The sequence below is a fragment of the Myotis lucifugus genome, unplaced genomic scaffold, assembly GCF_000147115.1.
Source record: "Myotis lucifugus unplaced genomic scaffold, Myoluc2.0 scaffold_9, whole genome shotgun sequence".
In the NCBI taxonomy this organism is placed as follows: Eukaryota; Metazoa; Chordata; class Mammalia; order Chiroptera; family Vespertilionidae; genus Myotis; species Myotis lucifugus.
The window spans coordinates 4,667,232-4,680,079 of record NW_005871057.1 but is presented as its reverse complement, the minus strand read 5'-3'; the positions used below and the strand labels follow the sequence as shown (position 1 = coordinate 4,680,079).

Sequence of the window (12,848 nt, the reverse complement as noted above, 5' to 3'; positions counted from 1 at the left end):
TGCCCTTGCCACTCCAGATGATTCAGCCCTGCTGAACATGCTGGAATTGGCTTCTGGCAGTTAGATACATACACCTATGAAAATCCCACCTGAATTCTGAGGTGATAATGATTTTATTTTAGGTAGCTATGCAGTAATAATTCTTCCTCATTTGATAGTGAGTTCAGAAAGGAAGTGTCTTATTGTTCTTGTTAAACTTAGTACCACATCTAATAGGAACACAAATAAATTAGTGGCTGGCTGGCTGGCTGAATTTATAATCTGACGGCAAGGGATAGGGAATACTTTCTAAAACTAAATATTTGCAAGGGATATGGAATACTTTCTAAAACTAAACATTTAGGGAATTTGAAAACCTCTATTCTTGTGTGTGTGTGTGTGTGTGTGTGTGTGTGTGGTGTGTTTGTGTGTGTGTGTGTGTGTGTGTGTATGTGTGTGAGTGAATCCTCACCTGAGGATATTTTTCCCATAGAGAGAGTGGAAGGGAGGGAGAAGGAGAGAAAAAGAGAGAGGCACAGAGAGACAGAGAGACCAGGGATCCAAACTGCAACCCAGGTTCACGCCCTTGACTGGGAATTGAACTCATGACCCTTTGTTCTGAGGGCTGAGGCTCTCACCACTTAGCAGCCAGCCGGGGAGAAAACCTCTATTCTGTACGTAAACACCTAAGTGACTTTCAGTGAGTTATTGACTAAATACAGCAACAGAAGTAGAAGAGATCACGATAAGCATTACTAAAATGGCCTTTCATCAAATCATTTTCTCTTGGCAATGCAAAACCAACCTGGGAATTTTAAAGCTATGGCCATAAAATGCTATGTTTATTGATACAGTAAGCTATGATATTGTTCAGTGAAGGAGAAGCATTTAAATTAATTGTTATTAAAAACTCTTTTGCTTGGTACTGTCCTAAAAGCTGGTAGTGGGTACATGATCAGATTTTTATTTTAGGAAGATCACTTTCTGAACCATAAGAGGCTGGAGGAGAAAAAATGATTCCAGTTGGACAGAAGAGAGATGATGGTGAGGGCCTGGAATAATGCAATGGCAGTTAAATGGAGAGAGGCCATTAACTAATTCATTCATTATCAAATATTTATTCACTGAATTGTACCAGACTCTGGGGATGCAGTGATGACCAAACCAGATAAATTCCTACCCTCTAGAAGTTTAGAGACAAGTTTAAGAGATGTACATTAATCAAATCACCTATGTACTAGTATATAAAAAGGCAGCGACCAGAACACCACAACGACTGGAATGACCAGTTGCTATGACCCACTGTGGCCAGTGAACCAGCTCGATTGGGGAGTGCAGGGGGTTGGGGAAGGGGGAAGGCCAGCTAGCCAACCGCCTGCCACCCTTCCCCCCAGCTGTCCCCACTCCCGATCAGCCCCCACCACCCTGATTGGCCAGCGGCCCCTTCCCCCAGCCAGTTCTGCTCCCGATTTCCCCCCCACACACACCAACCTGGGTGGGGCTGGCTGGCCAACCTCCCCCGGCCCCCCCCAGGACCCCTCCCATGGTCACTGACCCCAGATCGGCCCTCCCCATCTCATTCAGGGGTGGGGCCTACCAGCCCACCACCCACAGCCCCTCCTCACGGCCAGCCCCACTCCTGATCAGCCCCACCACCCTGATTAACCTGTGGCCCCTCCTCCCAGCCAGCCCTGATCAGCCCTCCCACACCAATTGGGGATGGGGCTGGCCAACCAACCTCCCACGGCTCCTCCCCTGGCTGCTGACCCCTGATTGCCCCCCCCACCTCATTTGGGGGCAGGGCCAGCTGGCCCACTGCCCACAGCCCCTCCCCACAGCCAGCTCCACCACCAATCAGCCCCCCACCCAATTGCCTTCCATCCCTACCCCAAGCCAGCCTGCCCTGATCGGGCCCCAATAGGGGGGAAGCTGGCCACCCTCCCACTGTCTCCTCCTCCTGACAGGCCCAGCCCCAATCATCCCTGATTGGGGCTGGGGCTGGCAGGACCCCACCTGTGCACGAATTTGTGCACTGGGCCTCTAGTTATACTAATAAAGGTGAAACTGCAGATGTGATAAATGTGGTGTGGTTAAGGAAAAGTCAAACTGAGAAACCATCTCAGAAAGAAAATTGACAGGACTCATTTGGTTATCGGGTGTCAGAATAAATAAAAGGCATGTTTCCTGCTCTTTTTCTGAAAGAATATTCAAACTGATTTGTGTGACAAATATTATACATGAAATGACATCAAAGAAGATGTATTCAGTTACAAATTGTGTGGAACAGATTTAAACGACTTTTTAATCAAAAGATTAGATCAATAAGCTATGAATTGTAAATTCTGATTTTGCAGTTAATTCCACTTAATTTTCGACGTCACTATTCAGTTGGCATGATGATCCTTTGCTGATGAGACATAGTTACTCTAGATCTTTTCACTTGATTTTTTTTTAACTCAGATGTTGCCAGAGCCATTGAATTACTGGAAAAACTACAGGAATCCGGAGAAGTCCCAGTGCACAAGCTACAATCCCTTAAGAAAGTGCTTCAGAGTGAGTTCTGTACTGCTATTCGAGAGGTATGACACTAAGATTCTAATAACTATGTTCAGCCATATGTGTTCTGAATGGAAAACATATCTTTTCCACACAAACAATTGAAATAATTAAGATCAGAACTATACCTTTGCCTCCCATTTTTAGCTCCTTGGACAGATGGTAAAATATAATTTAGTCTGCTAAAGTCTTTATTTAGATTCAGTCAGGATTTATATGGTCATATAAAACCCAAGGTTTATCTTATGGTACCAATAAAGTGACTACCTTCGCAGGTTAACTATTACATGTAAACTATTTAGTGGTCACATGAAGTCATCTGGAAATTCAGTTAGAAATAATCATAATTAATGAGGGCTGAGATTTTCTTTAAAGAACGTTCAACTAAGTTCTTTACAGGCAAATCTGAAAGAGTAATTGCCTACTGACTAAAGTGATAGTTATCCAAATATTGCTAGGGTAGGGATTGTCAACCTTTTACATCTCTTGGCATATGCTAGTATAAGCTAATTACTAAAATTCTGTGGCACTCCAAAATATATATTTTTTGCCAATCTAACAAAAATAGGTATAATTTTGATGGATTTATTAAAAAATTCTAATAGTAATTATCTACTCTTTTTGTTCTAAAGTTACTTTTATTTTATTTATTTTTAAAATATATTTTTATTGATTTCAGAGAGGAAAGGAGAGGGAGAGAGAGATAGAAACATCAATGATAAGAGAGACTCATTGATTGGCTGCCTCCTTCATGCCCCTCACTGGGGATCGAGCCTGCAACCCAGGCATTGGCCCTTGACTGGAATCGAACCTGGGACTCTTTAGTCCGCAGGCCAACGCTCTATCCACTGAGCCAAACTGGCTAGGGCCCAAAGTTACTTTTTAAAAAAAATCAGGTGCCTATACTTGTATATAAGAATTTCTGATAACAAGAATTAACCAGTCAGACACAACTTTATTATGAGAGGTGACAATAAGATGCAACTTTATTATATGACCTATAATTTACCATGCAAGACAGGGCATTCATACCAGATGGCTATTATTGTGTTGGCTATTGTCATTTTTGTATTTGACAATTAAGAGAAAAGAGGTCAGTGCTCCTGACTAAATAGTCAGGTATTGCATTTTAAACATTCTTGTGGCACATGAGTTGAAAATTGCTGGCCTAGTGCAATAATGGAAAATCTCTGAATAGGCTGACATGCCCTTCTAACAAATCTTTGTACTGCTCTCCTGGCTAATGGTTTTAGGATTCCTAAAGTGAAAAAAAAAGTGTTATAATGACCATTTGAATAGTGTATTGACTTGTGGTAGAATTGACTTGTCAATTAATGAATTTAATTGTTTACAAGAAAGTTCACGAGAGATATATGCTATATTGCTTTTTAAATGAAATAATATTCAGTAAACCTATCACCCCTTCCCCATCATGTACTAAGTGATAATTTCTTAATTAGAACCCAGAGTCCATAAATCCAGCATATATGCCTTGGTAGAAGTCCCTAATAATGAATTACCTTACATCATCTTCTCCAAGGAGTTGAACCCAATGACTACCTGGAGAGTTTGCTATAGCAGAGGTCATACTCCTCCCTCTTTGCAACTCTGCTTGTGGCTAATTCACATTTAAAATTTTTTTAAATAATTAATTTATTTATTTTTTAATCCTAACTCAATGTTTTCATTGACTTTAAGAGAGGAAAGAAGAGAGACAGAGAGTGGGAGAGAGAGAGAGAGAGAGAGAGAGAGAGAGAGAGAGAGACATCGATTGGCTGCCTCCTCTACGTGCTCTGACAGGTATCATACCCTCAACTTAGGTATGTGCCCTGACCAGGAATTAACTCTGCAGCCTTCTGGTATACAGGATGATGCTTCAACCAACAAGCCACTTGGCCAGGTCAATGTACATTATTTTACTGCAACAATGCTAACTATGTGTAGTCACTAGGTGGGAACAATCCAGGTGACTAAGGTAGAGACATACACCTCTCTCACTAAGATTTAAACTGCAGCCTACCCAATGTGGTTACATCAATGATGAGAGAAAATCATTGATCGGCTGCCTCCTGCACACCCCCACTGGGGATTGAGCCCTCAACCCAGGCATGTGCCCTGACTGGGAATCGAACCATGGCCTCATGACCTCCCGGTTCCTAAATCAACACTCAACCATCAAGCCACGTCGGCTGGGGATCGGAGACCTTTCAAAATCTAATCAAGTCTGGTCAAAACTCTTGGAAGGTTTCCTATCATTTATTTTAAAACTGTATTTTGAAACCTATATAATTTTATTAAATAATGTTACCCCAATAAATTCAATTAAAATTTAAAAAGAAAAAAAGAAAAGTGCAAGTAGGAAGTATGATGAATGATCTGAAAATTACAATGGTGAATATTTGAAAATTAAATTTTATTGATCCAAGAACCCTTTCATTCTTTGTCTCTTGAGTATTGACTGCTATGCTGGCATGAGAAGTTTTTGTTTCTTATTCAAATAATGCTTAAAATTTTTGTGGTTACAATATTTTAGTTTTGAGAAATATTTGCTAGTTAATGCTTTCCACTGTGAAAGTTATGATTTTTTTTCATGACTGGTAGAGAAGAGAACAAAAATTACAGTGGCATTATTCTTAGTTGCATTTGTCAGAGCAAAAACAGTACAGGTCATGCCATTGCCAACATGATGGTAAAATCCACATTACATTCAAAAAGAAAGTAGGGCAATAAGTGCCAAATTTTTAATTGCCTTACACAAGCATAACAGTAGATGTTGTTACACGCTGAAGCAATCCCATATTTTGTTTTACATTTTGATTAAATCACTTAATCAGCTCTTGGCATATGTGCAGCTCTTATAAGGGAAGAATAATTTAATAAAATTTTGTTTTTTACTGAAAATGTATGATTAAAATGTTTTTTAAAATATATTTTTATTGATTTTTAGAGAGAGGAAGGGAAAAGGAGAGTTAGAAACATCAATGAGAGAGAAACCGATCAGCTGAAGAATAGTTAAATGAAATTTCATTTTGTTTTTTACTGAAAGTGGATTATTAAAATGTTTTTTAAATATGTTTTTACTGATTTTAGAGAGAGGAAGGGAAAGGGAAAGAGATATAGAAACATCGTTGAGAGAGAAAAATAGATTAGCTGCCTCCTGTACATCACCTACTGGGGATAGAGTCTGCAATCCAGGCATGTGCCCTGACCGGGAATCAAACCGGTGACCTCTTGGGTAATGGGCCGAGGCTCAAACACTGAGCAACACTGGCTGGGCCTGAAAATGGATGATTAAAAGCGATTAGATGTTTTCTCTCCTTAACTATTTTTCTGTAATCTGTATGTTTTGTGTAGATCAGTACTGAAATACGACCATCTGTGTATATAACTAAGAAAGTCATTGATCTATTAATAAATACGTTTCAGTTGAATGCCAATCCACATACAGCGTTATTCATAGAATACTGATAATAGTAGGCGATACTTATCTTGCTTGTGTTTTATTGCTGAAGGAGCTCAAAAGGACCTAATTAATAATTAAATCGCATCCATTCTGTGCAGGTAATATCAGAGAACAGGACAGATAAATGGGCTGACACACAATGCTGCTTTTCCATCATAAGAGGTGCTGACTGACAAGAGAAAGTTAACACATTTTTGAATGAAAGATAAAATAAAAATTTTTTATGGTACTGCCCTGGCCAGTGTGCTCAGTTGATTGGAGCATCCTCCCTTACACCAAAAATGTTTCGGGTACAATTCCCAGTCAGGGCACATACCTGGGTTGCAGGTTCGATCCCCTGTTAAGGCATGTGTGGAAGGCAACCAATGTTTCTCTCTCACATTAATGTTTCTTCCTCTCTCTCTCTTCCTCTCTCTCATAAATGAACATATCCCTGAGTGAGAATAAAATAAAACTGATGGTACTGAAAGTCCTAGTGAAAACCATTTCTGTGATTTTAAGTGGCTTCCTTAAATTTTTGTTCATCGCTGTATTAATTAGCTTGAATGATCTAAACTTTTACATTAAACATAAGGGTAATTTAAGGGTTGAAATGTACATGTTATAAAATATTGCTTTTGGATAAAATAATTTCTTAAGAGAATTGGATTGCTGTTCAAATAGCTCTATTGCCAAGAGATGAACTTTCCCCCAACACTTTATATTCTTTGGGCCTCAGAGGGGAAAAAAAATCAATAGTATATGAGTGGTCATATTTTCAGAGGACATCCAATTTCTGCAACAGAATACAAAGGAGTTCTTTCTGAAACTAAAATAATCTAAACTGAACTAGCAATCTATTTACTCCCATCATTTTCCAACTTTTAAAACATCCAGGCTCCCTGCTTTCCCAGGTGATGTGCTCATTGATCTGGAGTGTGAGGTGCTGCTGAGAGAGGTCTGTGGTGAGGACTTACTCCCACACTTATGACTGTCATATGCACGTTTGACCCCAAAATGCAGAACTAAATAACAGTCATCAGAAACTGCCTTCCTTGGGCAGTGACCAGATGTTGTATGTTAGTGTTTTCTAATGTAGTAGAACTGAAGAATAAGAAAATAAACCGACTCCATATGGAATCTATCATTCTGCGGTAGCAGGGTTGCTGAAAAATAGTCCAGTTCTGCCCTGAGTGGTTTGGCTCAGTGGATAGAGCATCAGCCTGCAGACTGAGGGGTCCCAGGTTCGATTCTGGTCAAGGGCACATGCCTAGGTTGTGGGCTTGGTCCCCAGTGGGGGACGTGCAGGAGATGGCCAATAAATGATTCTCTCGCATCATTGATGTTTCTATCTCTCTTTCCCTCGCCCTTCCTCTCTGAAATCAATAAAGATATATTTAAAAAAATAGTCCAGTTCTCCCTCCTTCAGCTAGATGTGGCCATGACAACTGCTTTTGCTAAGGAAATGTGAGTGGAAGTGATCTGTGCTACTTCTCATAGAAGCCTTTGAATCAGTGCATGGTTTGCTATGTCTTTCCCTTTGCCATGTGACTAGATGTTTTAGAAGATAAATATCAATCAGCCTGGGTTGCAGAGTGAGAAAATGAGAACTATAGGCTTTAGCCAACCTTTCACTAACGTGTCGCCTGAGTAAGAAGTAAACCTCTGTTAACCTAAGCCTCCAAGATATTGGGGTTATCGTACCATAGAATAACCCAAGTTATTCTGACTGATAATGCACAACCACTAAGTCAGATATACCTAGGATAAAGGATATATGCAGCATCATCCCCTTAGCTGTGGTGAAACAAAATTAATTTTAAACAACTATGTTGTATGTTTAGGAAGCTGTGATAAATCTTCTTAAAACCGTATGAAATTGGTAACCAGTGTAAATACCTGTGCCCATTAGGTGGCTCATGATTTTTTAAAAATTTGAGACACTTGGATCATAGATTGTGTTTGCTTCTAGATTATGTCCCATTTGTTCCTACTCTCAGTTTTTTTTCTTTCCATGGAGGCTCCAAACTTTAATAATATGCTGACAATATGGAATGGTTTTATTTTAAGGCACTCCATATAGTAAGGAATCTGGAAACCTGTCATAAGACAAGAAATTAAGGACTTGGTAACATTTAGCCACAAAAAGAGAACAATTGTGTTTAACATGATACTTGTCATTTGCTATTTGGTAGGATAAAGGGAAAGGGAAGTAACTAGGCTAGACCACTGGATGATACAGGAACTAAAAATAACTACCAGTACCAAGCAATGGTTTCACTCGTAATGTAGGAAGTTTCTATAACTACAAGAGAGGCTAGATCTTTGTATTTCAGATCACTTTAGCAAGGGCTGTGTTTTTTGATACATCTTACTTTTTAATTAAACTTATTGGAGTGACAATGGTTAATAAGATTATATAGGTTTCAAGTGTACAATTCTATAATACATACACTGTATATTGGACTGTGGGCCCACCACCCAAAGTCAAATCATCTTCTATCACCATATATTTGACCGCCTTTGCTCTTCTTTACTACCCCACCCCCTTTCCCTCTGGTAACCACCATACTGTTGTCTGTGTCTATAAGTTTTTGTATGTTTTTCTTGTTTGTTATTTGTTGCTTTCAGTTTTATATGCCACATATGAGTGAAATCATATGGCTCTTAATTTTTTCGGTCTGACTTATTTCACTTTGCATGATATTCTCAAGTCTACCCATGTTGTACCAAATGTAGTATTTCAGCTTTTCTTATGGTTGAGTAGTATTCCTTTGCATATATGCACCTTCTTTATCCAATCATCCAGCGAAGGACACTTCAGTTGTTTCCATTTCTTGGCCACCATGAATAATGCTGCAATGACCACAGGGAGGCATATATCTGTGCAAACACATGTTTTCAAATTTGTGGGGGTAGATACCCACAAGAGGGGTTGCTGGTAATTCCGTTCTTTTGAGGAGCCTCCATACTGTTTTCCATAGTGGCATACTAGCTTACATTTCCACCAGCAGTGAATGAGGGTTCCTTTTTCTCCATAACCTCTCCAGTATTTGTTATTACTTATCTTGTTGATAATAGGCACTCAAACAGGTGTGAGGTGGTATCTCATTTTGTTTTGATTTGCATTTCCCTTATAGCTAGTGAAGTTGAACATGTTTTTATGTGTCTGTTGACCATTTGTATTTCTTTGTGGGGTAAGTGTCTGTTCAGGTCCTCTGCCCATTTTTTAATTGGGTTGTTTGTTTGGTGTTGAGTTGTATGAGTTATTTATATTGTTTCGATATTAACCCCTTGTCGGAGATGTTGTTTGCAAATATCTTCTCCCATTTGGCTGGTTGCCTTTTTGTTTTACTGTTGGTTCTTTTACTGTGCAGAAGCTTTTTAGTTTGATATAGTTCCACTCATTTATTTTTACCTTTACAGACTCAGTTCTCAAACATCTCTCATCTCAAAAAAAGTTGTTCATGGAAAAAAATGTTTCAGATGTGGAACAAAACTTCAGTTCTGGATCTGACAACCCTTTCATGCTTATGCATTAGCATGATAGAAAGTGTCTCTCAGGCCACAAACAAAGGAGAGAATGCAAGTCAGTTTACTGATAATATCTCAGTAAATTGTTCTGTGAATATTTTCATGTAGGTTTTGTGTTTTTTGTTTTTGTTGTTGTTTTGCTAGTGAAGTAGATGATTAGCACAATTTTAGAACATAAAGAGGGCAGCAAGAATGCCAATGTTATCCAGCTGGTGTAGCTCAGTGATTGAGCTTAGACCTATGAACCAGGAAGTCATTGGCACACCTTCTAGTTGAGGGCTCTATCCCCAGGATGGGGCAAGCAGGAGGCAGCCAATCAATGATTCTCTCATTATTGATCTTTCTATTTCTCTCTCCCTCTCTCTTCCTCTCTCTGAAATCCAGTAAAAATATATATATATTTTTAAAAAAGAATGCTAATGTTGCTAAGGGCATGAAAGAATGATCAGAGGCAGTTGAAGAGGTAGAAAACCTTGTTGATTTAGATAAAGCAAAAGGCAGTTAGCTGGTGACAGCATTTAGAAGGCAGCAACATGTGAATAAGCAAAGATGCTGCATACTGACTTCCTGAAAGACACCCCTGGAATGAGTGCTGAAAACGATACATTTATGGCTAGTAGAGGGGGTTTGATAAATTTAAGAAAAGAAGTGTTTGTATATAGATTAAGCAGTACATTAAACGTACTGTATATAAGGAAGGTTAGAACGCGAATCATTTGGGGGTCTGGAATGAATTAATTCAATTTTCATTATCTCTAATGGGAAAAAAATGATGTAGTTTTCAAACAAATCACTTCTTGAACAGCTTTCTGGAAAAAATCAAGTTTGAGAACTGAGATTCCACCGTACTTCTCTTGCCTTTGAGGTCAAATTCATAAAATATTCTCTATGACCAAGGTCCATTAGCTTAGTACCTATGTTTTCTTCTTTGTAACTTACTGTTTCAGGGCTTATATTTAGGTGTTTGATCCATTCTGAGTTAATATTTGTTTGTGGGGACAAACAGTTCAGCAATTTTCAACCTTTTTCATCTCATGGCACACATAAACTAATTATTAAAATTCTTTGGCACACCAAAAACATAATTTCTGCTGATCTGACAAAAAAAAAAAGGCATAATTTTGATTCATTCACACAGGACGGCTATTGTTGTGTTGGCTGTTGTCATTTTATTTTATTTTATTTGAAAGTCTAAGAGAAAAGAGGTCAGTGCCCCTGACTAAATAGTCAGGTATTGCATGTTTTAAAAATTCTAGCAGCACCTCAGTGTGCAGCAGCACACCAGTTGAAAATTGCTGGTCTAGTTTCATTCCTTTGCGTGTGGTTTTCCAATTTTCCCAGCACAATTTATTGAAGAGGATTTCTTTCCTTTATTGTCAGTTCTGGACATGACAACCCTTTCCAAGAACAATTTATTGACGAGGATTTCTTCTATTTTGGGCTCCTTTATTGACAATTATTTGCTTGTGTACATGCGGTTTTATGTCTGAATTCTCAGTTCTGATCCATTGGTTAGGGTGCCTGTTTTTCTGCCAATACCATGCTCTTTTTGATTATTATCACTTTGTAGTATAATTTGAAGTCAGGAGTCTGGGAGTGTGATGCCTCCAGCATTGTTCTTTTTTCTTAGGTTTGCTTTGGCTATTCAGGTTCTTTTGTGGTTCCATATAAATTTGATTATATTTTTTGTTCTATTTCTTTAAAAAAAAGTCATTTGGATCTTGATGAGGATTGCATTAAATCTGTATATTGCTTTGGGTAATATACACATTTTAATTATGCTGATTCTCCCCCATGAACACAGAATATTTTTCCATTGCATTGTGTCGGGGGTGTTTCCATCAGCCCAGCCTGCACCCTCTCCAATCTGGGACCCCTCAAGGGATGTCTCTCACAATCCAGGACTGCTGGCACCCAACCGCTCGCCTGCCTGCCAGCCTGATCACCCCCTAACCACTCCCCTGACAGCCTGATTGATGCCTAACTGCACCCCTGCAGGCCTAATTGCCCCTAACTGCCCTCCCCTGCAGTCCCAGTCACCCCTAACTGCCTTCCCCTGCAGGCCTGGTCGGCCCTAATTGCCCTCCCCTGTAGGCCTGGTTCCCCCCAACTGTCCTCTCTTGCAGGGTTGGTCCCTCCCCCATCTGCCCTCCCCTGCAGGCCTGGTTCTCCCCAACTGCCCTCCCTTGCAGACCTGGTTCTCCCCAACTACCCTCCCTTGCAGGCCTGATCCCCCCAAACTTCCCTCCCCTGCAGGCCTGATCCCCCCCAACTGCCCTTCCCTGCCGGCCATCTTGTGGTGGCCATCTTGTGTCCACATGGGGGCAGCCATATTTGACCACATGGGGGCGACCATCTTGTGTGTTGTAGTGATGGTCAATTTGCATATTACCTCTTTATTAGATAGGAGGATGTGGTATAATACATTAATTAATTTGTATATGTCAAACCATCCTTGAGCCCCTGGAATGAGCCCCATTTGATCATGTTGTATTATTATTGTATTCAATTTGCTAGTATTTTGTTTTGGAATTTTGCATCTATTTTCATCAGATATATTATTTGTAGTTTTATTTTTTTTTTATGCCAGATTTTGGTATCAGGGTTATGTTGGCCTCATGAAATGTGTTAGGAAGAGTTTGAATGTTTGGTAGACTTCACTAGTAAAGCCATCAGGTCTTGGACATTTATATGTTGGGAGGTTGTTTTTATGTTTTTTGTTTTAATATATTTTATTGATTTCAGAGAGGAAGGGAAAGGGAGAGAGAGATGGAAACATCAATGATGAGAGAGAATCACTCATCAGCTGCCTCCTACAAGCCCCACACTGGGGATCGAGCCCACAACCCAGGCATGTGCCCTGACCAGGAATCCAACTGTGACCTCCTGGTTCATAGGTCCACGCTCAACCACTGAGCCATGCTGGCCAGGCTGTTGGGAAGTTTTTGATGGTTGTTTCAATCTCCTCACTGTTGATAAGTCTATTTAGATTTTCCAGTTCTTCATGATTCAGTATAGGAAGGCTACAGTTTCCTAAAACTTTTTCATTTCTTTCAGGTTATTACATTTGGTGGCATACAATCTTGCATAGTATTATTTTTGTATGATCCTTTGTATTTCTGGGATGTCTGTGGTAACTTTTTTTTAAATTTCTGATTTTCTTTATTTGAGTTCTTTCTCTGTTTTCCTCAGCAAGTCTAGCCAGAGTTTTGCCAATTTTATTAATCTTTTCAAGGAACCAGCTCTCTGTTTTATTAATTTTTTCTACAGTCTTTTTGTTCTCTATTTCATTTAATTTTGCTATACTTTTTATTATTTAACTTTTTTCTGCTGACTT

The 12,848-nt window shown here is 39.5% G+C and overlaps 1 protein-coding gene across 1 annotated transcript in view; it reads left to right on the top strand.

The window, feature by feature from the left end:
* Nucleotides 1-12,848, top strand: part of LIN7A (lin-7 homolog A, crumbs cell polarity complex component) — a 135,435-nt gene that overhangs the window by 43,941 nt on the left and 78,646 nt on the right. Inside the window, exon 2 of the mRNA XM_006083968.3 lies at nt 2,440-2,558. Coding sequence (XP_006084030.1) covers nt 2,440-2,558 — 119 coding nt within the window. The remainder of the gene's footprint in view (nt 1-2,439; nt 2,559-12,848) is intronic.